Below are 27,647 nucleotides of genomic sequence, written 5' to 3' on the forward strand. Positions count from 1 at the left end.
TGACATCTGTGTCTTTGGGGTAATACCCAGGAGTGCAATTGCAGGGTCATAGGGAAGCTCTATTTTTAATTTCTTGAGGAATCTCCACACTGTTCTCCAAAGAGGCTGCACCAACTTGCATTCCCACCAACAGTGGAAGAGGGTTCCCCTTTCTCCACATCCTCTCCAACACATGTTGTTTCCTGTCTTGTTAATTTTGGCCATTCTAACTGGTGTAAGGTGATATCTCAATGTGGTTTTAATTTGAATCTCCCTGAGGGCTAATGATGATGAGCATTTTTTCATGTGTCTGATAGCCATTTGTATGTCTTGATTGGAGAAGTGTCAGTTCATATCTTCTGCCCATTTTTTGATGTGTTTGTCTGTTTCGTGTGGGTTGAGTTTGAGGAGTTCATTATAGATCCTGGATATCAACCTTTTGTCTGTACTGTCATTTGCAAATATCTTCTCCCATTCCGTGGGTTGCCTCTTTGTTTTTTGACTGTTTCCTTTGCTGTGCAGAAGCTTTTGATTTTGATGAAGTCCCAGAAGTTGATTTTCGCTTTTTTTTCCTTTGCCTTTGGAGACATATCTTGAAAGAAGTTGCTGTGGCTGATATCAAAGAGATTACTGCCTATGTTCTCCTCTAAGATTCTGATGGATTCCTGTCTCACGTTGAGGTCTTTTATCCATTTTTGAGTTGATCTTTGTGTACGGTGTAAAGAGAATGGTCGAGTTTCATTCTACATATAGCTGTCCAGTTTTCCCAGCACCATTTATTGAAGAGACTGTCTTTTTTCCACTGTATATTTTTTCCTGTTTTGTCAAAGATTAATTGACCATAGAGTTGAGGGTCCATATCTGGGCTCTCTACTCTGTGGTTAAAAACTGGGAGGTATCCCGAATCGCTAAGGAAATGTTGAAAAACAAAAATAAAGCTGGCGGCATCACCTTGCCTGATTTCAAGCTTTATTACAAAGCTGTGATCACCAAGACAGCATGGTACTGGCATAAAAACAGACACATAGACCAGTGGAACAGAGTAGAGAGCCCAGATATAGTTGCATTCTTGGTTAAGATTTATTGCAGCAAAATGGTATGAAATAAAATATTCAAAGGGAAAAGGCTCATGACTCAAATCCGGAGGAAACCAAGGACAAGCTTTCCAGAATCCTTTCCTAGAAGAGTCTCATGGGGTATGCTTTATTCCTCTATCAATGATTTCTCTCAGCACATCTGTAGAATATTGTCTGTTAGAGACTCTGTGCCCAGGGGTTTTATCAGGGGCCATTGATGTAGACAGCCTCTGCCTAACATATACCAAAATTCCAGACTCCCAGAAGGAAAGCTGGTATTGAGCAAAAATGATAATGCTTATACCAACAGGTTAGGCACTTTTCAGTGAGGGTGGTGGGAACGCTCTTGAAATATAAGTTCCTAGAAGCTAGCCAAGGGCCAACCTTGCAAGCAGGCCTTTGTGAGGATAGCAGTTTAGACCTGTTACCTCTTTTCTGTAGTGCCTATATAGTCAACACCTGTTCATCTTACTAGGAAAAATTGTTGGGGATCTAAAATAGGTTGGTGATATCCTATCTCCTATAAATCAGTAAGTTTTCTTCTCAGCAAAACTCTGACAAATAATCGGTAGTGAGGAAAATAAAATTCATTTTCTTTACCATTCTCAAGAAATCATTCCTCAGGGAAGAAAGAGAGCAAATTTCTTCTGTCCTAAGCTTAAGATCTTAATCTTTTAAGACATTTTAAATTGTGGTTCTCAAAATGCCAGTGTTGCATAAATAACATTTTCTTCCTTCATTAGTTTTTGTTAATAGGTAGACAAAATGACTGTGAGAAATTATATATTCACTCTTTTTTTTAGCCTAAAAAAGCTGTCAAGGTAAAACCTCGTCCACCTATAGCTCCTCGACCTTCTAGTAGTTCCACGGCAGCTGCTCGCCACAGATTGTTAAGGGTTCTCCCCCACATTGGGCAGTCTTGTTTACCTTCTTCTGGGAATGCATGTCTACCTGAAACTTCCAACAATGCAGTTTCAAGTTTGGCAACTTTGCCCCCTGCCGATAGACCCCTATCATCTATCACTAGTGATTTTCTTAAGGAAGATGACAACTGGGAGAGTAAGACACTGTCTCATTCCAATAGTAGCATCAAACTATCACCTCAGATACCCCACATGGAATTGGAAAATGACAAAGAGCTTGCTGATTCTGTTCTCCACCTTGGATCGTCCCTGCCTAGGCGGACAAAACACTTTTCAGGAAATTTGTCATCTAATAATGAAGATGACACTGTTTTATTTTCAACTTCAGAAGAAGGTGTAACTGAAGAATCACTTCTGCCTGAAGTGGGCTCATTTGCTACATTTACAGAAGGAAACATTGATGAACAGAGCAGTGGCTTAGAAGTCACACAGAAGGTAAATCCAGAGTTCTTACTCACTAATGATGATAAAGGGTTGAAAGCTGCAGAGCAGCATCTTAAACATGTTGCAAGAATGTTGAGTGGTGAATCAGTAGAAACTACAGTTCTCAACCACCGTGAATTAAGTCCTCACAAGAATAGACTCTTGTCACCTCTTCGCTGTTCTACACCAATGTCACTCCATAATTCTCTGGTGAAATCACAGAGACAGTCCAAATGTTTTGAGTCTGGGAATCTCCAGTCTTCTGCATCACAAAACGTGCTTCGGTCATTGGATGTTCGGAATGTAACTGATTCTTCTTTCTCTAGGACTACTCGCTTTCGAGCTGTTAAAGTTGATTCATCCGGGAAAAGATCTGATGTTATTTCTAAAGTTGAGGCTCGGGATATCACAGAAATGGCTAACAAGGCTTCCAAAGAGCCTGTTGGTTGTGTAAATAATACAGGTTTTCTTGCTTCACTGGCCCGGAGCGCAAGCAGAGATAGCTTACAGAGCACACGTGGAGCAGGCAGGCTTCGGACCTCTGGAATCGGGCTGTCTACAAGCCTCCAGCATTTTCAGGAGGAAAATCTTAGGAAAAATTCTCCCCAGGTAGAACCTACAGATTTTTTTCTAGTAAGTATTTGCCTTTCAGTATGTTCTACTCGTTATCTTTATAGTCATTCAACATATTTAAAATTTGGTTGTTTGTTTACGTGAGTAAGGAGGTGTAAGGATGAATTCTTTTCATAAGTTTCTTTCACAATGTTTATCTAGTTTGTAGAAAATATATTTGACTTGAATTTTAAATGTTTTAGTCCTAAGTTGAGAGCTGTAATTTGAAAATAATTCTGTGTAAACAATTTATGACATATTTTTATGAATTTTTCCCAAATAAGAACTTTTATTTATACCACCAGATTTCATTCTCTTAAGGAAAAATAGTAAGTACAGTATTGCTCGATTGGAGAAACAGAGTCCAAATTAATTTAATTAAAATTTTAATTAAATGAAGCCTAATAACATTTCCATGATAAAATAAAACCACAAGAGTCTTTAAACTGAGGGTTGCTGGAGAGGGAGATGGGAGGGGCATGGGATAATTGAGTACCCTACATTAAGGAGGGCACGGGATGTAATGAGCACTGGGTGTTACATGTACCTGATGAGTCACTAAATTCTACCCCTGAAACTAATAATACACTAAGTGTTAACATGAATTTAAATAAAGTCTTAAAAAATACAAGTATTTCATGTTTAGTGATCTTTTCTTCTGTTCTTCATTAACTTACCACTGTAGATGTTTTGTGTTTTAATTATAGTCTGCCCGTGGTATTGGAATGAATGGAAATAACACAGCAGCAGGGAAAAGAGTAGGTAAGCTGCTGGTAATTTTGAAAATATAAGCCTAACAATGATTTCATTATGCATGCTGTTGTATTTTCAGAGAGAAATAAGAAAAGAAGAACATTCTTTGTGGTATGTATGGAGTAAACTCTCCCTAAACTTTTTTCTACTTAAGAAAATGCTTATGAAAACTCACTGTAGGACATATTTGAAGAATAAGGCAAAAATTGGAATTGAGGTCTCTGTTGCCTGGGATAAGATATGGTCCACGTGAAAAGACAAGAAGAATGAAGAACTAACATGTAGTTCCCAACCCTCTCAGTTACTGGCCACTCCACAGCCATTCTGGGCTGCTGGGTGGGTTTTGTGAAAGTATTCTAGAGAGGTGTGTCTTAATATCATGATCCAATATCAAGGATGGCTTTATTAAGATCTCCTTTTGATGAATCATTATTTCTGGGTAAAAGGAAAGGACAGTCCTTGAACCAGCCCTTTCCAAAGCACAGTAGCAGAAGTGACTATAACATTAGCACTTCCACCTGGTGGGTATTATAGAGAGCACAGATTGCATGGAGCACTGGGTGTGGTGCAAAAATAATGAATACTGTTATGCTGAAAATAAAAAATAAATTTAAAAAAAGTGCACTGGCCATCCTTATTTCCAGGGCAGCCGTTGTTTTCTCATCTTTTATGGTTTAATACCCAGACTAGGGGTGGGAATTCATTACCAAAGATGTACCACTTTTGTAGTCTCTTGAGGAGTTCTTAAGGATACTTTATAAAAGTCTGTAAAACAGATCTGACAACCAATATAATATATATTATGGTTATCACATGAGTTTTATGCCTTTATAGAGATACTTGGGGTTTATTTTTTGCTGTGTAAGACCCAAAGTTTTAAAGTCTTAATATATCTACTTTTTTAAATTTTGCATTGTGGTAAGATATACATAACATAAAATTTACCATCTTAACCATTTTTAAGCATATAATCCAGTGACGTTAAGTACAGTCACACATTCACATTGTTGGAGAATCCATTTCGAGAACTCTTTATCTTGAAAAACTGAAACCCTGTATCCATTGAACACTAACTTCTCATTCTCCCCTCACCCCAGCCTCTAGTAGCCACCATTCTACTTTCTCTCTCAGTAATTTTAATTACTTTAAGCGTCTAATTTAAGTGGAACCATATAGCATTTGTCTTTTTGTGTCTGGCTTACTTCATTTAGCAGGGTTCATCTGTGTTGTGGCGTGTGTTAGAATTTCCATACATTTTAAGGCAAATAATACTGCATTGTGTGTATATATACAGCATTTTGCTTATCTATGTATCTCTGGATGGAGACCTGTGTTGCTGGAGACCTGTGTTGCTTCCACATTTTAGCTCTTGTGAAGAAGGCTGTTACGAACATGGATGCCCATATATGTCTTTGAGACCCTCCTTTTTTCCCCCCCTGATCTTAGACAAAGGAGCAAAGGCAATACAATGAAGCAAACATAATTTCTTTTTTTAAAAAGTTGTGACCCGGAAAGGGGATCCAGAAGTCTTGGAGATAGCTTCTATGAGTGCATTAATTGTAGTTGTTGCTGGACCACAAAGTCCTGAAATGTATTAAGGTTAAAGTTGTTGGGCATAGTTCTGAAGATAAAAATGATGTCCATGAAAATAATTATAAAAGAGAAAAAAAAAATAAAATAAAATTTCTTTTCAGTGTAAGAATTTATTGTTTTTGCACCACACCCAGGGCTCCATGCAATGCGTGCCCTCCATAATACCCACCACCTGCCTCCCCCAACCTCCCACCCCCACCCCCTCAAAACCTCAGGTTGTTTTTCAGAGTCCATAGTCTCTTATGGTTCACCTCCCCTTCCAATTTCCCTCAACTCCCTTCTCCTCTCCATCTCCCCATGTCCTCTGTGTTATTTGTTATGCTCCACAAATAAGTGAAACCATATGATAATTGACTCTCTCTGCTTGACTTCTTTCACTCAGCATAATCTCTTCCAGTCCTGTCCATGTTGATACGAAAGTTGTGTATTCATCCTTTCTGATGGAGGCATAATACTCCATAGTGTATATGGACCACATCTTCCTTATCCATTCGTCCATTGAAGGGCATCTTTGAGACCCTCCTTTTAATTCTTTTGAGTATGTACTTGGAAGTAGAATTGCTGGTTCATATGGTGATTGCATTTTTAATTTTTTGAGGAATTACCATACAGTTTTCCATTGTGGCTGCACTATTTTACATTACCACTAACAGAGTGCAAATTCCAGTTTCTCCACATTCATAAGAACACTTCTTATCTTCTGGATTTTTGTTTGTGTGTGTGTTTTTCAATAATGGACCTCCTAGTAGGTATAAGGTAGTAGATCCTTATGGTTTTTCACATCCCTGATGATTAGTGACGTTAGGTATATTTTTTTTGAGCTTAGCTATTTGTACATCCTTGGAGAAATGTCTGTCAGATATTTTGCCCAATTTTAAATTGGGTTGTTTTGGAGTTTTTTGTTGTTACTGAGTTTTAGATATTCTTTATATATTCTGGATACCGATCCCTTATCAGATATATAATTGGCAAAGATTTTCTTCCGTTCTGTAGGTTGCCATTTTACTCTAATGACAGTGTCTTTTTTTCTTATTTTAAGGTTTTATTTATTTATTTGAGAGAAAGAGTGAGAAAGAGAGAGTGTGAGCAGGGTGAAGGGCAGAGGGAGACAGAGAAGCAGACTCCCTACTGAGCAGGGAGCCCGAAGCCCAGCTCCATCCTGGTATTCTGGGATCATGACCTGAGCCAAAGGCAGATGCTTAACTGACTGAGCCACCCAGGTGCCCCTGACAGTGTCTTTTGATGGACAATAGTTTTTTTTTTGTTTGTTTGTTTGTTTTATCCTCTTTTTTTTTCCAATTTATTTATTTTCAGAAAAACAGTGTTCATTATTTTTTCACCACACCCAGTGCTCCATGCAAGCTGTGCCCTCTATAATACCCATCACCTGGTACCCAAACCTCCCACCCTCCCCGCCACTTCAAACCCCTCAGATTGTTTTTCAGAGTCCATAGTCTCTCATGGTTCATCTCCCCTTCCAATTTACCCAAAAGCACATACCCTCCCCAATGTCCATAACCCTACCCCCCTTCTTCCAACCCCCCTCCCCCCAGCAACCCACAGTTTGTTTAGTGAGATTAAGAGTCACTTATGGTTTGTCTCCCTCCCTATCCCATCTTGTTTCATGGATTCTTCTCCTACCCACTTAAGCCCCCATGTTGCATCACCACTTCCTCATATCAGGGAGATCATATGATAGTTGGATGGACAATAGTTTTTAATCTTCATGAAATCCGGCTTTACTGTTTTTTGTTTTTTGTGTTTTTTTGGTGCCTCTGACTTTGATGTTGTGTCCAATAACTCATTGACAAATTAGGGGTGCTTGGGTGGCTCAGTCAGTTAAGTACCTGCCTTCGGCTCAGGTCATGATCCCAGAGTCCTGGGACCAATCCCCACCTCGGACTCTGCTCAGCGGAGAGCCTGCTTCTCCCTGTCTCTCTGCCTGTGACTTCCCCTGCTTCTGTGCATTCTCTCTTTCTCTCCTTCTCTCTCTCTGTGTCAAATAAAATCTAAAAAATAAAATAAAAAATAAATTGTTGCCAAATTCACTGTTATGAAGCTTTCCCCCTATATTTTCTAGGAGTTTTATAGTTTTAGGTCTTATAGGTCGGTCTTTGATACACTTTGAATTAACTCCTTAATGTATATATTATTGTATATGATGTAATGTTAGGGTCCAGCTTTCTTCTTTCTCATGTGTATATCCAGTTTTTCCAGTGACATTTATTAAAAAGACCATACTCTCCCCATTGAATGGCCATCGGCACTCTTGTCAAAAATCATTTGACTCTATATGTGAAGGTTTCTTTCTGGGTTTTACTGTAATATATCTATGTTTAATTCTGATTTGGCCTTTGGTGCTTCTTCGCTTTTCTTCTCACTCTTCTTCTGAAGTTGCTGTTGCTGAGGTCACCAAAGATGTCCACAGTTTCAAATCCAGTGGATACTTCTATATCCTTATCTTGTTTGATTGTTGTGGCCCTCCTTCTTGAAATAGTTTGTTTCTTTTCCTTTGTTTCTCTTTTTTTTTCATTTCTTCTTTTTTTAATTCTGGGCTATCTATTGTTGTAGATTTTTGTTTTGTTTCATTTTTTTAAACCTGAGTTTCTCTTTTGACTTGTTTTACCAGCCTTTTGCTTATCCCCAGGTATACACTCTTGGTTGATTTCATTTAAGTCAAGCCATCATCTGCTACCTGCAGTCATCATCACCTGAAAAGAGCTGTGTAACTTACTGCCATTTCCTTTCAGTAATAACTGTATCATCCTGAATTTCCTTGAGTCTGTGAGAGTTTGATATAAGTTTTATTTAATTGATTTGCTAAGTTCTTCCATTGGTTTTCTTTGCGTTTAACTTACAGGGTCTCCCTTGGAAATCTTATCCACCATGTAGTCATCATTTTTAGGCAGAGATTACTGCCTACTAGCATCCAGAACTGGCATCCAGAACACTACTCTTATTACTTTGTTGGCTGTCTTTTCCGTTGGGTAAATTTTTATAGATCATTGTCTTAGATCAGTTATTAGGCTAGGAAATACCAAACAAGTGAGTTATTCTAAATAACTTTAACCTTGTTTTGAAAAGCAACTTTTCGGGGTGCCTGGGTGGCTCAGTGGGTTAAGCCGCTGCCTTCGGCTCAGGTCATGATCTCAGGGTCCTGGGATCGAGTCCCGCATCAGGCTCTCTGCTCGGCGGGGAGCCTGCTTCCCTCTCCCTCTCTCTGCCTGCCTCTCTGTTTACTTGTGATTTCTCTCTGTCAAATAAATAAATAAATAAAATCTTTAAAAAAAATGAATAGCAATTTTTCACATTGGAATTACTATATTACTTTATTTTCTTTATTCATATGTCCAATGCACATGAGAGAAGGCTTCAGAGAGGAATTGATAATTGGTGATATGTTCTTACAAGATGAGTGGAGTTTTTCTGGGTTGACAAGGTGGAATCGAGCATTTTAGAAGAGATTGCACCTATAAGTGGGTCTGGTGCTTCATTGAAGAGTGGGTATGATGTGGTAAATGACAGAAAATGGCTCTGGAAGTCAGAAAGATATCATACTGGACATATAAGACCCCGAATGGCACTGTAAAATATAGTAGGAAACATGTATACTAGTGATCGATCCTATCATGGAATAGATGACTTATAAATTGTTTTATTTAGAAGATTTATTTAAGGATGCCTGATGGCTCAGTCAACTAAGTGTCTGCCTTTGGCTCAGGTCGTGATCCCTGGGTCCTGGGATCAAGTACTGTATCAGGGACTTCTCTCTGCTACTCCCTCTGCCTGCCTCTGGCCCCCACCTGTGCTCTCTCTCTTTGAAAAATAGTGCTCTCTCTCTCTTTGAAAAATAAATAAATAAAAATTTTTTAAAAATAAAAGATTTATTTAAAAAGTTTTATTTATGTAAAAAGATAGAAGCATATATGGAAACCACTCTCATAGAAGAAGACTGCGTTTGTGTTCCTGCAAACTCATTCTTGTCACTACTGTGTTGTATGTTTCTGCACATTCACAAAAGTTCTTGAATGAAAACAGCTTGGGTAAATTGGAAGGGGAGGTGAACCATGAGAGACTATGGACTCTGAAAAACAGTCTGAGGGGTTTGAAGTGGCGGGGGGGTGGGAGGTTGGGGTACCAGGTGGTGGGTATTATAGAGGGCACAGCTTGCATGGAGCACTGGGTGTGGTGAAAAAATAATGAATACTGTTTTTCTGAAAATAAATAAATTGGGAAAAAAAAAAGGAAAACAGCTTGGGAAACATTAAGTGAAGCAATTCCAAGGAAAGAAAAAAAATGAAAATACGACTACACTGAACTAAATTATTATCTAAATTATTAGAAGGATATTCTAAACCTGAATTTCAAAGATAATTGCAATTAGATGAGTTTCAGAGGATATCTGGTACTATATGACTCTTCTGTGTGTCCTTTGCAAATGCTTATCTTACTTTCATTTTTTAAGAAGTGGAAAGTACCCCATCACCTTCTTCTTGATAATTCTAAGTGTACCTGAAGAAGAAAGTGTTTATTAACTGAGTTAGTATCACGGCACTATTGGGAGCCATTCACTTTGTTTTCAATTTTGTTTCTACCATAAGGAGTCATTCAGTTAGTGTCCAATTTTGTTTATAATTTTAGGCAAGATCTAGGAAAGTATTTCAGGCTGGTAATAAAGCTGACTTAATTTTCCTGGGTTTATATATCCAGTCCCCAATATGGGTGGCAAAAGGTATAGCACCAATTCATTGTAATTCCAATTTTTTGAACGCTTGAAGGATTTTCAATGCCATATAAACATTTATCCCAGGCCTTCCAAACCTTCTTCAGTAGTGAATAGGTACCAGTACCATTGAGACTATCACTTTTCTTCTCATTCTTTCCCCCTTGTTTTTGTTTTCTTTGTTTGCTTCTTGCTTCTTGGCCTTTTAGTGCCACAAGGCACAGTGTGCTTGTATTGCTATTGTTAACAACTGTGGGCAGTGACTTTGAGCCTGTATTCTTGAGTCAGGTTTGTTGGAATTTTGCTCAGTTCTAAGAGTATTTCACTTAGTAATTAAAAGAAATTGAATGCAAGCTGGTGCAGCCACTTTGGAAAACAGTGTGGAAGTTCCTTAAGAAATTAAAAATAAAATAAAAAAAAATTAAAAATAGAGCTACCCTAGCACTCTGCAATTGCACTACTGGGTATTTACTCCAAAGATACAGATGTAGTAAAAAGAAGGGCCATTTGTACCCCAGTGTTCATAGCAGCAATGGCCACAGTCACCAAACTGTGGAAAGAGCCAATATGCCCTTCAACAGGCAAATGGATAAAGAAGATATGGTCCATATATTCAATGGAGTATTTTGCCTCCATCAGAAAGGATGAATACCCAACTTTTGCATCAATATGGACAGGACTGGAGGAGATTATGCTGAGTGAAATAAGTCAAGGAGAGAGAGTCAGTTATCTCATGGTTTCACTTACTTGTGGAGTATAAGGAATAACATGGAGGACATTGGGAGATGGAGAGAAGGGCGTTGGGGGAAATCAGTGGGGGAGACGAACGATGAGAGACTGTGGACAGAGAAACAAACTGAGGTTTTTGAAGGAAAGGGATGGAGGGTTTGGTGAGCCTGGTGGTGGGTATTAAAGAGGGCACGTATTGCATGGAGCACTAGATGTGATGCATAAACAATGAATCTTGGAACACTGAAAAAATGAAAGTTAAAAAAAAAGAAGGGCCATCTGTACCCCAATGTTTATAGCAGCAATGGCCACAGTCGCCAAACTATGGAAAGAACCAAGATGCCCTTCAACGGATGAGTGGATAAGGAAGATGTGGTCCATATACACTATGGAGTATTATGCCTCCATCAGAAAGGACGAATATCCAACTTTTGTAGCAACATGGACGGGACTGGAAGAGATTATGCTGAGTGAAATCAGTCAAGCAGAGAGAGTCAATTATCATATGGTTTCACTCCTTTGTGGAGCATAACCAATAGCATGGAGGACAAGGGGCGTTAGAGAGTAGTAGGGAATTTGGGTAAATTGGGGAGGTGAACCATGAGAGACTATGGACTCTGAAAAACAGTCTGAGGGGTTTGAAGTGGCGGGGGGGTGGGAGGTTGGGGTACCAGGTGGTGGGTATTATAGAGGGCACAGCTTGCATGGAGCACTGGGTGTGGTGAAAAAATAATGAATACTGTTTTTCTGAAAATAAATAAATTGGGGGAAAAAAAAGAAATTGATTTAATTATTTTTCTTTTGTTTATATTTATTTCTTTTTAAAGATTTTATTTATTTATTTTGGAGACAGTGAGAGAAGAGACAGGGTGGGACAGATGGGGAGGGAGAAAGAATTTGAAGCAGACTCCACATTGAGCAGGGATCCTGATGTGGGACTCGATCCCAGGACCCTGAGATCATGACCTGAGTCAAAGGCTTAACCAACTGAGCCACCCAGACACCCCTGATTTAATTATTTCTTATATGATGACATGTGCTTTTTTAAAAATTATGTTCAATTAACCGACGTACAGTACATCATTAGCTTTTGGTATAGTGTTCCGTGGTTCATTAGTTGTGTATAACACCCAGTTCCCATCACCACACATGCCCTTCTCAATACCCATTACCCTGTTACCTCTTCCCCCCCACCCCTGTCCCTTCTGTAACCCTCAGTTTGTTTCCCGGAGTTCAGAGTGTCTTATGGTTTATCTCCCTCTCTGATTTCTTCCCATTCAGTTTTCCCTCCCTTCCCCTGTGGTCATCCACACTATTCCTTATGTTCTACATATGAGTGAAACCATATGATAATTGTCTTTCCATGCTTGACTTATTTCACTTAGCAGAATCTCCTCCAGTTCCATCCACATCAATGCAAGTGTTTGTTTGTTTTTTTTTTTTAAGTTAAAAAATCAAGTTATGGGGCACCTGGGTGACTCAGTCATTAAGCATCTGCCTTCAGCTCAGATCCTGATCCCACAGTCCTGGGATTGAACTCCACATTAGGCTCCCTACCTGGTGGGAAGACTGCTTCTCCATCTCCCACTCCCCCTACTTGTGTTTCCTCTCTTGCTGTGTTTCTGTCAAATAAATAAATAAAATCTTTTTTTTTTTTTTTGCCGTGTAGTTATTCTTTTTTTTTCAATTTATTTATTTTCAGAAAAACATTATTCATTATTTTTTTCTCCACACCCAGTGCTCCATGCAAGCCGTGCCCTCTATAATACCCACCACCTGGTACCCCAACCTCCCACCCCACCCCCCCCCGCCACTTCAAACCGCTCAGATTGTTTTTCAGAGTCCATAGTCTCTCATGGTTCACCTCCCCTTCCAATTTACCCAAATTCCCTACTCCTCTCTAACACCCCTTGTCCTCAATGCTATTTGTTATGCTCCACAAATAAGTGAAACCATATGATAATTGACTCTTTTTTAAAAAATCAAGTTGTTACAATAGTATAAAATTTAGTAAATATTTTTTGAAAAGGTAGTAGTACTGTGAAATTGAGCAGTGTACCATATTACTCACTGTTGATTATGGTATATTTAATATAATTATAACATTTAAATTTTTCAGAATGTTTTTTATGTGTGAGAACTGAGTTGACCTTAAAACACCTAGAAACCTAAGGGAGAAAAATACATGTTACATTGTCTTAAAAATGAATAAATTGAAGTTTTGAAAGAATAAATAGGGGCGCCTGGGTGGCTTAGATGGTTAAGCAACTGCCTTTGGCTCAGGTTGTGATCTCCAGGTCCTGCGATTAAGCCCATTAACCTGCCAGCTCAGCCAGGAGACTGGGGAGTCCGGGCAGTCTGCTTCTCTGTGCCTCTCCTTCTGCTTGTGCTCTCCCTGTCTTTCTCTCTCAGATGAATAAAACCTTAAAAAAAAAGAATAAATTACTTGTGGTTTGATGAATATAATTTCAATGGTAATCAGGACTAAAAGACCAGTTTCCTGATACTCTGGTGTTCCTTCTTGGTGTAAAAGAATAGGATTACATTGTTTCCTCTCAGAGGCCTCATAAAGATGATTTTGACCCAGACATTTTCTTTTGATTCTCTGTCAAAGTTTGATATACTTTACAATTACCAATTGTCGTTGGAAGTAATCAGAAACGTGCCAGTGTGTACAGAAGTCCTGAAAATATAAGTCTCAGTCAGAAGAAACCTATAACAGTTCTATTGGATCTTCACTTTTAGATTCTATAGATAATTTTGTATATAAAAATAACACAAATTAATTTCTTATGGCAAGGAAGTTTCCTGTGAAAGGGATGTGTTTCATGTTTTGCCTAATACTATTTCACATTTAAAATCCTGTGCCTGTATTAATCAGGGTATCCTTTCTTTAAACAGGAGAATGTACTCATCACCTCCCACCTGTGAATGCCCCCATTCAAACAAAGAAGAAAGCAACAAAGCATTGTTTCCTTTGTGGGAAGAAAACTGGACTGGCTACTAGCTACGAATGCAGGCAGGTTGGCTGGCAGGAAAAGCTGAGATGCTTTCTTTGTGGGGACCCAGTGTAGGGATACAGTATAAAACACTCTTTAAACTGGCTATTCATTAACATCATTAAGATGATGTTCAAATAGCAGTCCTCAGTTCAGCTCCTAATTGGCTAAAGAGTAAGTAGCTCCTTAGTTTATAAATCATGAGATCCTCTCCTGTTATTTCAAGTTAGGAGATTTAAATCAATGGGAGAATAGACTTTCTTTGATTCATGATAGATATGCTTGTTTTTTTTAAATACAACTTTGGAAGAACCCATCCTCCAAGATTCTATTTGAAATTGAACACAAAAGGGACTAAATTTATTGTGCTGTTAATTTAACTATTATATAGTACAGTTTAATTTGAAAACATGAATAATACATTCACAAAAATTAATGAGTTTTCTCATAATTATCTCATTATCATTGATTAATATGCTCTGAGGATGGTATCTGCCCTTAGTTTGAGTGCAGGCATTAAAATGGACTGCTACTTCACAGAGTACTTTTTATTCAAATAGAAATAGCTCATCTTATTTGTTAGAAATATTTAAAAGTCCTTTAATAATTAGGTTTTATGTGATTTTCTTTTGAGACTGAATTTCTCACAAATTCAGTTCTCCCAGGTTTACTAGATATAAGAGAAATGATAGACATATTTGCCAGCTTTTGCAGTTTTACTGCTTCATAAAGATCTGTATTCTGTTTCATTTCATAATAGGTTCTTTATTACAAACTCATATTCATGGACAGTTAACTTTTTCTTTTTGGGGTACTTGTGCTGGTTTATGAACACAAGGGAAATGTCAGTGCTGGAAATTGCTAAGAGAATCAGAGGGCTCCTGTTGGATACCTGAAATCAAGCTCTGATCTTCCAAAGAGATGAGCCTCTATAGAAATGTGACCATTCACATGGACTTTTTTTGTGCTTTAGATGTGGAAACAACTTCTGTGCATCTCATCGCTATGCAGAAACTCACGGCTGCACCTATGATTACAAGAGTGCAGGGAGGAGATACTTACAGGAGGCAAATCCTGTGGTTAACGCACCCAAACTTCCAAAAATCTAGCTCTTGCTCTGCGCCTAGGAATTGTATTACAATGACAGAAGAAATATTGTTCAGACTGCATTATTTTTGTTCGACTCTAAAAGATTTGCCAAATGACAAAACCATACAATGCATACTGTTGGAGAAAGAATACTACTGTATTTGACATCTTTATCCTTTGGTGAATCGAAAGTTTTAAAAAGTAGTTTTAAAAACTTTATAATGATTTAGCTTTGTTATTGCATGTCTTGTGTTAACTATTTTATATTTGATATTGCAATTTCATAGACAAGTCTTCAAAAGATGCACTTTAGGAGGTTATCACTGACCATGTAACCAGCTTCCACATTGTACAGAAATGTGCTGCCATGCAGCGGCTCTACTCACATCCACCACTTTTTTGAGGGGTGTGTGGGGGGGGTGGGGATTTGTTTTTTTTTTAAATCCCATGTGTGAAAATTTATTGAGTTTGCCAGCAAGTTCCTTTTTATTTCAAGCTACTTTTTATAAAAAAGAACATTTTGTTTCTCAGTGTGATTTTAACACATATATATTTCTTCCATATTCAGATTGGCATTCAGATATGTATCCATTCTATAAAACACATCATGTTAATCATACTATATATTTCTTAAAATACTACTTTTTGAGTAGTATTTTTGAGTAGTTTTACAATACAAGGGGTCTCAGTTGTTGCCATTAAATATGGAATCCAACTTTTCACTTTTTGAAAAATGGCTACATTTAAAACAAAATCTTATAACTTGATTTGTTTTTCTTATAAGTTGAGTGCTATTACCAGGAGAAATTCAAATAAATATTCATTTTCATTATGAGTTTGATTATTTGATTATTTACAATAATTTTTCTTTTATAACTTAAAAAATTTTTTATTTAAATTTAATTTAATTAATGTATACTATATTATTAGTTTCAGAGGTAGAATTTAGTGATCATCAGTTGCATGTAACACCCAGTGCTTATCTCATCCCGTGCCCTCCTTAATGCCCATCACCCAGTTACCCCAACCCCCCAATAACCTCCCCTCCAGCAACCCTCAGTTTATAGTTTATAAATAGTTTATATATAGTTTATAGTCAAGCATCTCTTATGGTTTGCCTCCCTCTCTGTTTTTATTTTATTTTTCCTTCCCTTCTTCTATGTTCATCTGTTTTGTTTCTTAAATTCTACATGAGTGAAATCCTTTATTTGTCTTTCTCTGACTGACTGATTTTGCTTGGGATAATACCCTCAATGATTTCATTAAATAAATCAGTAATTTATTCTAATTGGAAAAAATAACTATCAGTATAAAGATATTCTTCGAGGATATAAGGGCCCTGTTCCCCAGATGTAAGCAATATAACCAATATAAGCTTTTGAGAGTTCATTCGTTTCATGAAAGCTTAGTTGAATCAGATCATGATCCCTGGTAAACAGGTGGCAGGCAACCCAAATAGATTCTGCAACTCTAGCCCCACCCAAATTGGATCTACAATGGTACCTGAGGCTAATTTAGGTTCTCTGCAGGGTCTCTTTCTCCACAAAGGGGTGAATGAACTGGAGAGTTCTACTCTTCCTGATACTTCTTAAAAAGAGATGGAATGTCTGTTCATATCTTCTGCCCATTTTTTGATGTGTTTGTCTGTTTTGTGTGGGTTGAGTTTGAGGAGTTCATTATAGATCCTGGATATCAACCTTTTGTCTGTACTGTCATTTGCAAATATCTTCTCCCATTCCGTGGGTTGCCTCTTTGTTTTTTTGACTGTTTCCTTTGCTGTGCAGAAGCTTTTGATTTTGATGAAGTCCCAGAAGTTGATTTTCGCTTTTGTTTCCTTTGCCTTTGGAGACGTATCTTGAAAGAAGTCGCTGTGGTTGATATCGAAGAGATTTCTGCCTATGTTCTCCTCTAAGATTCTGATGGATTCCTGTCTCACGTTGAGGTCTTTTATCCATTTTGAGTTGATCTTTGTGTACGGTGTAAGAGAATGGTCGAGTTTCATTCTTCTACCTATAGCTGTCCAGTTTTCCCAGCACCATTTATTGAAGAGACTGTCTTTTTTCCACTGTATATTTTTTCCTGTTTTGTCAAAGATTAATTGACCATAGAGTTGAGGGTCCATATGAACAGACACTTCTCCAATCAAGACATACAAATGGCTATCAGACACATGAAAAAATGCTCATCATCATTAGCCCTCAGGGAGATTCAAATTAAAACCACATTGAGATATCACCTTACACCAGTTAGAATGGCCAAAATTAACAAAACAGGAAACAACATGTGTTGGAGAGGATGTGGAGAAAGGGGAACCCTCTTCCACTGTTGGTGGGAATGCAAGTTGGTGCAGCCTCTTTGGAGAACAGTGTGGAGATTCCTCAAGAAATTAAAAATAGAGCTTCCCTACGACCCTGCAATTGCACTCCTGGGTATTTACCCCAAAGATACAGATGTCGTGAAAAGAAGGGCCATCTGTACCCCAATGTTTATAGCAGCAATGGCCACAGTCGCCAAACTATGGAAAGAACCAAGATGCCCTTCAACGGATGAATGGATAAGGAAGATGTGGTCCATATACACTATGGAGTATTATGCCTCCATCAGAAAGGATGAATACCCAACTTTTGTAGCAACATGGACGGGACTGGAAGAGATTATGCTGAGTGAAATCAGTCAAGCAGAGAGAGTCAATTATCATATGGTTTCACTTATTTGTGGAGCATAACAAATAGCATGGAGGACAAGGGGCGTTAAAGAGGAGTAGGGAATTTGGGTAAATTGGAAGGGGAGGTGAACCATGAGAGACTATGGACTCTGAAAAACAATCTGAGGGGTTTGAAGTGGCGGAGGGGTGGGAGGTTGGGGTACCAGGTGGTGGGTATTATGGAGGGCACGGCTTGCATGGAGCACTGGGTGTGGTGAAAAAATAATGAATACTGTTTTTCTGAAAATAAATAAATTGGGAAAAAAAAGAGATGGAATGTTAAATGGATGAAGAGCTTTCATCTTTCTGAAGACATCTCAAGATGCTCCTGGTCAGGAAGGAAATACATTTACAAGTGGGAAAGATACTAGTGGAGGAGTGATACAATTAGGGGTTGATGGCGATTTTTTTTTAAGATTTTATTTATTTATTTGACAGAGAGAGATCACAAGTAGGCAGAGAGGCAGGCAGGGAGAGAGAGGAGGAAGCAGGCTCCCTGCTGAACAGAGAGCCCGATGTAGGGCTCGATCCCGGGACCCTGGGATCAAGACCTGAGCTAAAGGCAGAGGCTTAACCCATTGAGCCACCCAGATGCTCCGATGGCGATGGTTTTTAGGGCAAGCTATACAAACTAATGAAAATATTTACATTTGTGTTGAGTAATTCAATTTTTTTCCCCCACTTATCAAGACAACATGTACCTTAGACATTTAAAATCTATTGCATGGATAGGCTTCTGTAAAAGGACAAAACATATTTATTCTACAATAAATATGAATGGTTAGGGTATTGATATATGCTCAGTGCACTATGCTTTTTAAACTAAGACCATGTAGAAATAAGTCTTGTTTTAAGTCCATCAAAGATTATGGTTAAAAGTGAGTTTTTGGTCCTTGTCATACTAGTTTTTAAGTCACTGAGAGAGAAACCAGTCAGATTCCAGAAATAATATCATTGGAAAGCATTTCTTTATGCTTTAAATTCTTAGAAAGAGGTGATCATAATTTTGCAGATCTCAGATCTGTCTTTCCAATCCCAGTAATTATCAGAGTGCTTTGCATGTAGACCCAGATTAAACATTAGTTAAATAAATTAATTATATGGGACAGCTTAAGTGTGACCAAAAATCAAGGTGTTCATATTGATTTATATAACTAAACTAATTTTATGTGATAAAATTCAGTTACTGGATTTTATTTTTTTGAGGGGGCGGCAGAGGGAGAGAGAGAATCTCAAGCAGGCTCCACACCCAGCCCAGAGCCCTACACAGGGCTCAGTCTTGACCCTGAGATCATGACCTGAGCTGAAGTTAAGATTTGAATGCTTAACCAACGAGCCACCCAGGAACCCTCTCTGAATTTTATTTTTAAACAGTAAGTATTTGGTTTTAGCAACATTAAAAGTTAAAATGTTTAATAAATATTTTTCAAGTTAAGTTTAGTGCTTTTTAATCATTCTAACATGAGAATTTCAACTATAAAGCTTGAAATCAGGTAAGGTGATGCCGCCAGCTTTATTTTTGTTTTTCAACACTTCCTTAGCAATTCGGGGTCTCTTCTGATTCCATACAAATTTTAGGATTATTTTCTCCAGCTCTTTGAAGAATGCCGGTGGAATTTTGATCGGAATGGCATTAAAAGTATAGATTGCTCTAGGCAGTATAGACATTTTAACAATGTTTATTCTTCCGATCCAAGAGCATGGAATGGTCTTCCATCTATTTTTGTCTTCTTCAATTTCTTTCATGAGTGTTCTGTAGTTCCTCAAGTACAGATCCTTTACCTCTTTGGTTAGGTTTATTCCCAGGTATCTTACGGTTCTTGGTGCTATAGTAAATGGAATCGATTCTCTAATTTCCCTTTCTGTATTTTCATTGTTAGTGTATAAGAAAGCCACTGATTTCTGCACATTGACTTTGTATCCTGCCACGCTGCTGAATTGCTGTATGAGTTCTAGTAGTTTGGGGGTGGAGTCTTTTGGGTTTTCCATATAAAGAATCATGTCATCTGCGAAGAGAGAGAGTTTGACTTCTTCATTACCAATTTGGATACCTTTTATTTCTCTCTTGTCTGATTGCTGTTGCTAGGACTTCTAATACTATGTTGAGCAAGAGTGGTGAAAGTGGGCATCCTTGTCTTGTTCCTGATCTCAACGGGAAGGCTGCAAGCTTTTTCCCATTGAGGATGATATTTGCTGTGGGTCTTTCATAGATAGATTTGATGAGGTTCAGGAATGTTCCCTCTATCCCTATACTTTGAAGCGTTTTAATCAGGAACGGATGTTGGATTTTGTCAAATGCTTTTTCTGCATCAATTGAGAGGACCATGTGGTTCTTCTCTCTTCTCCTATTAATTTGTTGTATCACATTGATTGATTTGCGAATGTTGAACCATCCTTGTAGCCCAGGGATGAATCCCACCTGATCATGGTGGATAATCTTTTTAATGTGCTGTTGGATCCTGTTGGCTAGGATCTTGTTGAGAATCTTAGCATCCATATTCATCAGTGATATTGGTCTGAAATTCTCCTTTTTGGTATGGTCCTTGCCTGGTTTGGGGATCAGGGTAATGCTGGCTTCATAGAAAGAGTCTGGAAGTTTTCCTTCTGCTTCAATTTTTTGAAACAGCTTCAGGAGAATAGGTGTTATTTCTTCTTGGAAGGTTTGGTAGAATTCCCCAGGGAATCCGTCAGGTCCTGGGCTCTTGTTTTTTGGGAGATTTTTGATCACTGCTTCAATCTCGTTATTAGATATCGGTCTATTCAGGTTGTCGATTTCTTCCTGGTTCAATTTTGGTAGTTTATATTTTTCCAGGAATGCATCCATTTCATCTAGGTTGCTAAGCTTATTGGCATATAACTGTTCGTAGTAACTTCTGATGATTGTTTCTACTTCCTTGGTGTTAGTTGTGATCTCTCCCTTTTCATTCATAATTTTATGAATTTGGGATTTCTCTCTTTTCTTTTGGATTAGTGTAGCCAGTGGCTTATCGATCTTATTGATTCTTTCAAAAAACCAGCTTCTAGTTTCATTGATACGTTCTACTGTATCTCTAGTTTCTCCCTCGTTGATCTCAGCTCTAATCTTGATGATTTCCCTTCTTATGTGTGGAGTTGGTTTGATTTGTTGTTGATCCTCCAGTTCTTTAAGGTGTAGAGACAGCTGGTGTGTTCTGGATTTTTCAATTTTTTTGAGCAAGGCTTGGATGGCTATATATTTTCCCCTTAGGAATGCCTTTGCTGTATCCCATAGGTTTTGGACCGAAGTGTCTTCATTCTCATTGGTTTCCATGAATTGTTTCAGTTCTTCTTTGATCTCCTGGTTGATCCAAGCATTCTTAAGCAAGGTGGTCTTTAGCTTCCAGCTGTTTGAGTTCCTTTGGAACTTTTCCTTGTGATTGAGCTCCAGTTTCAAAGCATTGTGATCTGAGAATATGCAGGGAATCATCTCAGTCTTTTGGTATCGGCTGAGTCCTGATTTGTGACCCAGTATGTGGTCTATTCTGGAGAAGGTTCCGTGTGCACTTGAGAAGAATGAGTATTCTGCTGTTTTAGGGTGGAATGTTCTGTATATATCTATGAGGTCCATCTGGTCCAATGTGTCATTCAATTCTCTTGTTTCTTTATTGATTTTCTGCTTCGATGATCTGTCTAATTCTGAAAGAGGCGTGTTAAGATCACCTACGATTAGTGTATTCATATCAATATGACTCTTTATCTTGATTAACAGTTTTCTTAAGTAATTGGCTGCTCCCATATTGGGAGCATAGATATTTACAATTGTTAGATCATCTTGGTGGATAGTCCCTTTAAGGATTATGTAGTGTCCTTCTGTATCTCTGACTACAGTCTTTAGTTTGAAGTCTAATTTATCTGATATGAGAATCGCTACCCCAGCCTTCTTTTGAGTCCCATTGGCATGAAAGATGCTTCTCCACCCATTCACTTCATGGACAACCTCCTCCCCCCACCTCTTAAAAGTTTCTGTTTTAGTTTTTCTGGTAGTTACTATCGTAACAGTAGCCAATATATTTCGACATTATTTTTTGACACCCCATTATTACAGATCAGGAATTTAACCTGATAACTTATTACCTCTGTACTCCCCAATTTTTATTAGTGTATTAGTCTGCTGAGGTTGCTGTAACAAAATACCATAGACTGGGTGGCTTAAACAACAGAAATTAATTTTGGGTATTCATCTTTTCTGATGGCTGAGTAACACTCCATTGTATATATGGACCATATCTTCTTTATCCATTTGTCTGTTGAAGGGCATCTTGGCTCTTTCCACAGTTTGGCTTTGTGGACATTTCTGCTATGTCATTGGGGTACACATATGACCCTTCTTTTCACTATATCTGTATCTTTGGGGTAAATACCCAGTAGTGCAATTTCTAGGTCATAGAGTAGCTCTATTTTTAATTTTTTGAGGAACCTCCACACTGCTTCCCAAAGTAGCTGCTCCAACTTGCATTCCCACCAACAGTGTAAGAGAGTTCCCCTTTCTCCACATCCTCTCCAACATTTGTTGTTTCTTGCCTTGTTAATTTTTGCCATTCTAACTGGTGTAAGGTGGTATCTCAATGTGGTTTTGATTTGAATTTCCATGATGGCTAATGATGAACATTTTTTTCATGCGTTTGCTAGCCATTTGTATGTCTTCATTGGAGAAGTGTGTGTTCATGTCTTCTGTCCACTTTTTTAAAAGATTTTATTTATTTGTCAGAGAGAGAGAGAGAGAGAGATCACAAGTAGGCCAAGAGGCAGGCAGAGGCAGAGGGAGAAGCAGGTTCCCTGCCGAGCAAGGAGCCCGATGTGGGACTTGATCCCAGGACGATGGGATCATGACCTGAGCCAAAGGCAGCCGCTTAACCAACTGAGCCACCCAGGCGCCCCTTCTGCCCACTTTTTGACTTGATTATCTGTTTTTTGGGTGTTGAGTTTGAGAAGTTCTTTATACATCTTGGATGTCAGCCCTTTGTCTGTAGTGTCATTTACAAATATCTTCTCCCATTCCATAGGTTGCCTCTTTGTCTTGTTGACTGCTTCCTTTGCTGTGCAAAAGCTTTTTATCTTGATGAAGTCCCAAAAGTTCATTTTCACTTTTGTTTCCCATGTTTTTGGAGACATGTCTGGAAAGAAGTTCCTGAGACCGATGTCAAAAGAGGTTACTGCCTATGTTCTCCTAGGATTTTGATGGATTCCTGTCTCACACTGAGGTCTTTCATCCATTTTGAGTTTATCTTTGTGTATGGTTTAAGAGAATGGTCAGCTTCATTCATCTGAATGTGGCTGTCCAATTTTCCCAGCACCAATTATTGAAGAGACTGTCTTTTTTCCCACTGTATATTTTTTCCTGCTTTGTCAAAGATTATTTGACCACAGAGTTGCAGGTCCATATTTGGACTCTCTACTCTGTTCCACTGGTCTATGTGTCTGTGTTTGTGCCAGTACCATGCTATCTTGGTGATCACAGCTTTGTAATATAGCTTGAAATCAGGCAACATGATGCCCCCAGTTTCGTTTTTCTTTTTCAACATTTCCTTAGTGATTCGGGGTCTTTTCTGGTTCCATACAAATGTTAGGATTGTTTGTTTCAGCACTTTGAAAAATGCTGATAGTATTTTGATCAGGATGGCATCAAAAGTGTAGATTGCTCTGGGCAGCATAGACATTTTAACAATGTTTATTCTTTCAATCTATGAGCATGGAATGTTTTTTCCATCATTTTGTGTCTTGGGTTTCTATCTTTTATAGATAGTTGTTAACTAGGGAGCAGAATAGTTATTACTTGGGGGCAAGAAGCTGAGTTTCGTGCTTTTTCTTCCTAATTTGGTCAGAGGTTTCCTGTCACGGTATCCTCCATCTTGGATCTGTCTGGTTTGATCTGGCTTCTTGCGGATTGCTGCCAGGACAAGTCTCTTAACTTCCTGATAGCTGGCCAGGACCACCTCACGTTGGCCTCCAGAGGTTAGGGGTTCAATGTATAAATATTGGGGAGACACAATTCAGACCATAATAGATTCTATATATTGCTGTGGTAACTAACAGTTTAACTTTTATTCCTCATCCATGCAAAATCCAGTGAGCCAAGCAACTTCCCAGGGTAGCTACCTGATGAGGCAATTCAGGCTAATTCCATTGTATGATTTTGCCAATGCAATGTGTATTCTTTAGGGTTGCTGCAGCAGGGGAGAGAGGGCTAGAGGGTTGCCCATTGACTTTTCATTGACTTTGTGTAGAAGAGTATATACATTCTGCTCACAATCCATTGGTTAGAGCTAGTCATACCCAATTGCCAGAGTTAGGGGGGTGGTGGGGAATGGATATTGGATGAGTTGTAAATGTCTGCCACAGATGGTATTAAGGGCTAAGAACAAAAGCCAAACACAATAGAGTGACACAGATAGGAGCTGTTTTAGAAAGGGTGGTCTGAGACCTCCACTATGAGAAAGTTACATTTATGTAAAGTCACAAAGGAAGAGAGGAAATGGGGGAAGTGTTCTAAGCCTGAGGAAACCAAGAAATATCAAGGAAGTCTGGCAGCTAGAACAAAGCAAGTATGGGGGAAAACAGGAAATAAGGAACTACATCATGAAAGACTTGATAGGTATGAACTTTGGATTTAATCTGAATTGGGATGATATTGGAGGTTTACATAATTGGACTTAAGTTTTAAAAAATCAGTTTGGTGACTGTGTAGAAAAACATCGGAGGAGGCAACGATGAAAACCAGGAGGCAGATAATCATCATCATCATCATCATAATCATCACCATACCATCATTCATAGGAATTCATAAGGCTGGGCTGGGATGTAGCACTCCTGGATGGTTTTTATCCTCTTCTCGAACCACCAACACCCCTCTCCCTGTCTTCACTCTCAACTTCTTATTTTATTAAACTGGGAACAATTGGAAAAGAAATTATTTTTTTTTTTACTCCATACTGAGTCAACTCTATACTGACTCCAAACTGAGTGCAAAACCCCACATGGGGCCCCAATCCCAGGACTCTGAGATCATGACCTGAGCTGAAATTGAGTCAGACGCTTAACTGACCGAGCGACCCAGGCACCCTGGAAAAGAAATTCTTTATGCATCTAACAACAAACATACCAAACTATCTGTATCTGTGCCTTCCCACTCCCCTTGCTCATCTATCTATGGATGACCCTTCCAGCTAATTCAAGGATTTCCTTCCTATGTTTGTCATTCTCCTGCATTGATATTTTCTCATCACTGGACCACTTCTATATTAGCGTATAAATATTTAAACAATATACCTAACCCACACATCTCTGGCCTGCTGTTGTTCCATTCCCCTGTTTTTCTTTGCAGCAAAAGGAAATCTGCTTCCTGTCACCGTATACTATCTCTGCAACATGGCTTGTATCCCTACCATTTTATCTTTTTTTTTTAAATTTTATTTATTTATTTGAGAGAGAGACAATGAGAGAGAGCATGAACGAGGAGAAGGTGAGAGAGAGAAGCAGGCTCCCCGTGGAGCTGGGAGCCCGATGTGGGACTCGATCCTGGGACTCCAGGATCATGACCTGAGCCGAAGGCAGTCGTCCAACCAACTGAGCCACCCAGGCGTCCCTCTACCATTTTATCTTAATTGCTCTATTCTCAAGTTCTCAAAGATCTCTCAATTGCTAAATCCAAAGGTCACTTCTCATTTTACTCAACTTCTCAGCAGCAAATGAAATGACACACTGAGGCACTTCCTTCTCCCTAGAAAGTTTTCTTCACTTAGCCTTTAGAACTCCTCTATTTCATTTTTCTCCTCTTAAATTTAGCTGTTACTGCTGTTTTCTTTGCTAGTCTCCCCATCTCCAAAGTGCTACACGAGTAGCCTTTGGATCTTTTATTTCCCCTGAAATTATGCAATTCATGTCCTTGGTCAGCAACTTTCAGTGATTTTCAAACTGTAACACCATACTGTTCTGTTACTCTGTCAAAAAAATCAGTTGAGTTGGGAGAAGTTTTAAAAAATAGAACAGAATAAGGGCGCCTGGGTGGCTCAGTGGGTTAAGTCACTGCCTTCGGATCAGGTCATGATCTCAGGGTCCTGGGATCGAGTCCCGCATCGGACTCTCTGCTCAGCAGGGAGCCTGCTTCCACCTCTCTCTCTGCCTGCCTCTCTGCCTACTTGTGATCTCTCTCTGTCAAACAAATAAATGAAAAATCTTTAAAAATAGAACAGAATAAAGTGGAAAAGAAAGGAAATAGTGCATTATAGAGGGTAGATTTGGTTTTTGAAAGTTTTAAGTTATCGACATGTGTTTGGTCAGTATGAAAAATGTATTTTGTATCCTGGGTTGACATCAGAAGGTAGAAAGTTGCTTTTCTGTATGATGTCATCCAATCTTGTAGCCCTAGATACTACCGACCAATCAATTCATGTCTCTGTAGCTCTCCTCAGAATTCTAGTGTCTTCTGTGCAGTTGCTAACTGTACACCTCTATTTGGACGGCTAATAGGCATGTCAAATTTAGCATGTCCAAAATCAAATTCTTGATTTTTTTTTCTGCCAGCCTGCACATACCCTTTTTTGACTTTAAAAATGTAAGTTAGTTATTTTACCACAAAAGTGAATTTATTTGGGAATAGCAGAGAATTGCAATTCAGGAGAAGCAAGGTTTAGCAAAAACTTTAGGCTCGTCTTAGAAAAGAGGAACATTATTTTATGGAGATGAAGGAGGAAGTTAGTTTTTTTTTTTTTAAACAGAAGTCCATTGGAGAAAAGCAAGAATTCAGGGTGATGAGGTCCCCCCACCAAGATTTTATTTATTTATTTATTTGACAGACAGAGATCACAAGTAAGCAGAGAGGCAGGTAGAGAGAGGCGGAGAGAGGCGGGGAAGCACACTCCCTGCTAAGCAGAGAGCTGGTGCAGGGCTCGATCAAAGGACCCTGAGATCCTGACCTGAGCAGAAAGCAGAGGCTTTGACCCACTGAGCCACCCAGGCGCCCCAGTGATGAGGGTTTCTTATTGGCTGAATTGCTGGCATAGTTTCATATAGGAGATATGCTGTACATCTTTTCCTATTGGGACCTGTAATTGATAATTCTTTCCTGTTATGCGTTTTTCTGTTGGGGTAATAGGTAATTCTTCCAGTTATTGATGAGTGGTATGACACAAGAGCTCCCTCTTCTGGCCTCCCAACTCCATTTTAAATATATATATTTTTTAATTTATTTATTAGACATAGACAGAGATCACAGGTAGGCAGAGAGGCTGGGGTGGGGGGGAAGTAGGCCCCCGGATGAGCAGAGAGCCCCATGTAGGGCTCCATTCCAGGACCCTGAGATCATGACCTGAGCCAAAGGCAGAGGCTTAACCCACTGAGCCACCCAGGCGCCCCATCCCAATTCCGTTTTAGTGAGGTTTCCCTTTATTAATTTTCACACCCTTCTCCATCTAAGTAAATGACAGTTCCATTCCTTTGGTTGTACAGGCCAAAAACCTTGGAGTCATCCTTCACTCCTTTCTTTAACAAATACCTCTAATCAATCTGAATATCCTATTGGCTCTACTTTTGAAATATGAGAAATACTAAGTGAAGCAAGACTGTCATTTAGCATAGCATAGGAAGGCCAAAATCAAGAGAATAAACAGACACAGTGAAACCACATTTTGATGGTTATCAATAAAAAAGGAAAAGACGCTTAGTCAGGAGATGTAAATACGAGGCTGGCTTTACCACATCATAGCTTTGTTATGATGGTTGGTTAAGAGGTGATTATTCACCTCTTTCTCTGTTTGCAAGTCTCCTGTTATTTCTTGTGTTCATTACTCTAGGGAGAACTCTAGTATACGCACTGTGTTGGATGATATGCTGTTATAGAGTCATATGTAACTATAGCAATAATTATAGTATATCTCGTCCTACTTACCAATGCATTTTGTTTGCAGTGAAACCCTAACTGAAAAACTAGGTATGTTCAGCCATTTGGTGGTGACTTCTTTCTTTCCCACAAACACTAGGAGAGGGCAGGCAATTTTCCTATGTGGACTGAGGCAGTGGACAGGTAGTATA

At 38.8% G+C, this 27,647-nt stretch overlaps 1 protein-coding gene across 3 annotated transcripts in view; it reads left to right on the top strand.

Moving 5' to 3' along the window:
• The window catches only part of ZFAND4 (zinc finger AN1-type containing 4), a 103,096-nt gene extending 87,331 nt beyond the window's left edge, over positions 1–15,765 (top strand). For 2 of the 3 annotated variants that reach the window (XM_044240027.1, XM_044240029.1), the window contains 4 exons: positions 1,859–3,034; positions 3,721–3,775; positions 13,713–13,830; positions 14,784–15,765. In XM_044240027.1, the coding sequence (XP_044095962.1) occupies positions 1,859–3,034; positions 3,721–3,775; positions 13,713–13,830; positions 14,784–14,919 (1,485 nt within the window). In that variant the 3' untranslated portion in view covers positions 14,920–15,765. Of the gene's footprint in view, positions 1–1,858; positions 3,035–3,720; positions 3,776–13,712; positions 13,835–14,783 lie in introns of all 3 variants that reach the window. The other variant, XM_044240028.1, reaches the window with a different exon arrangement.
• Positions 15,766–27,647: the final 11,882 nt, after the last annotated feature.

The sequence above is a fragment of the Neovison vison genome, chromosome 2, assembly GCF_020171115.1.
Source record: "Neovison vison isolate M4711 chromosome 2, ASM_NN_V1, whole genome shotgun sequence".
Taxonomy (NCBI): Eukaryota; Metazoa; Chordata; class Mammalia; order Carnivora; family Mustelidae; genus Neogale; species Neogale vison.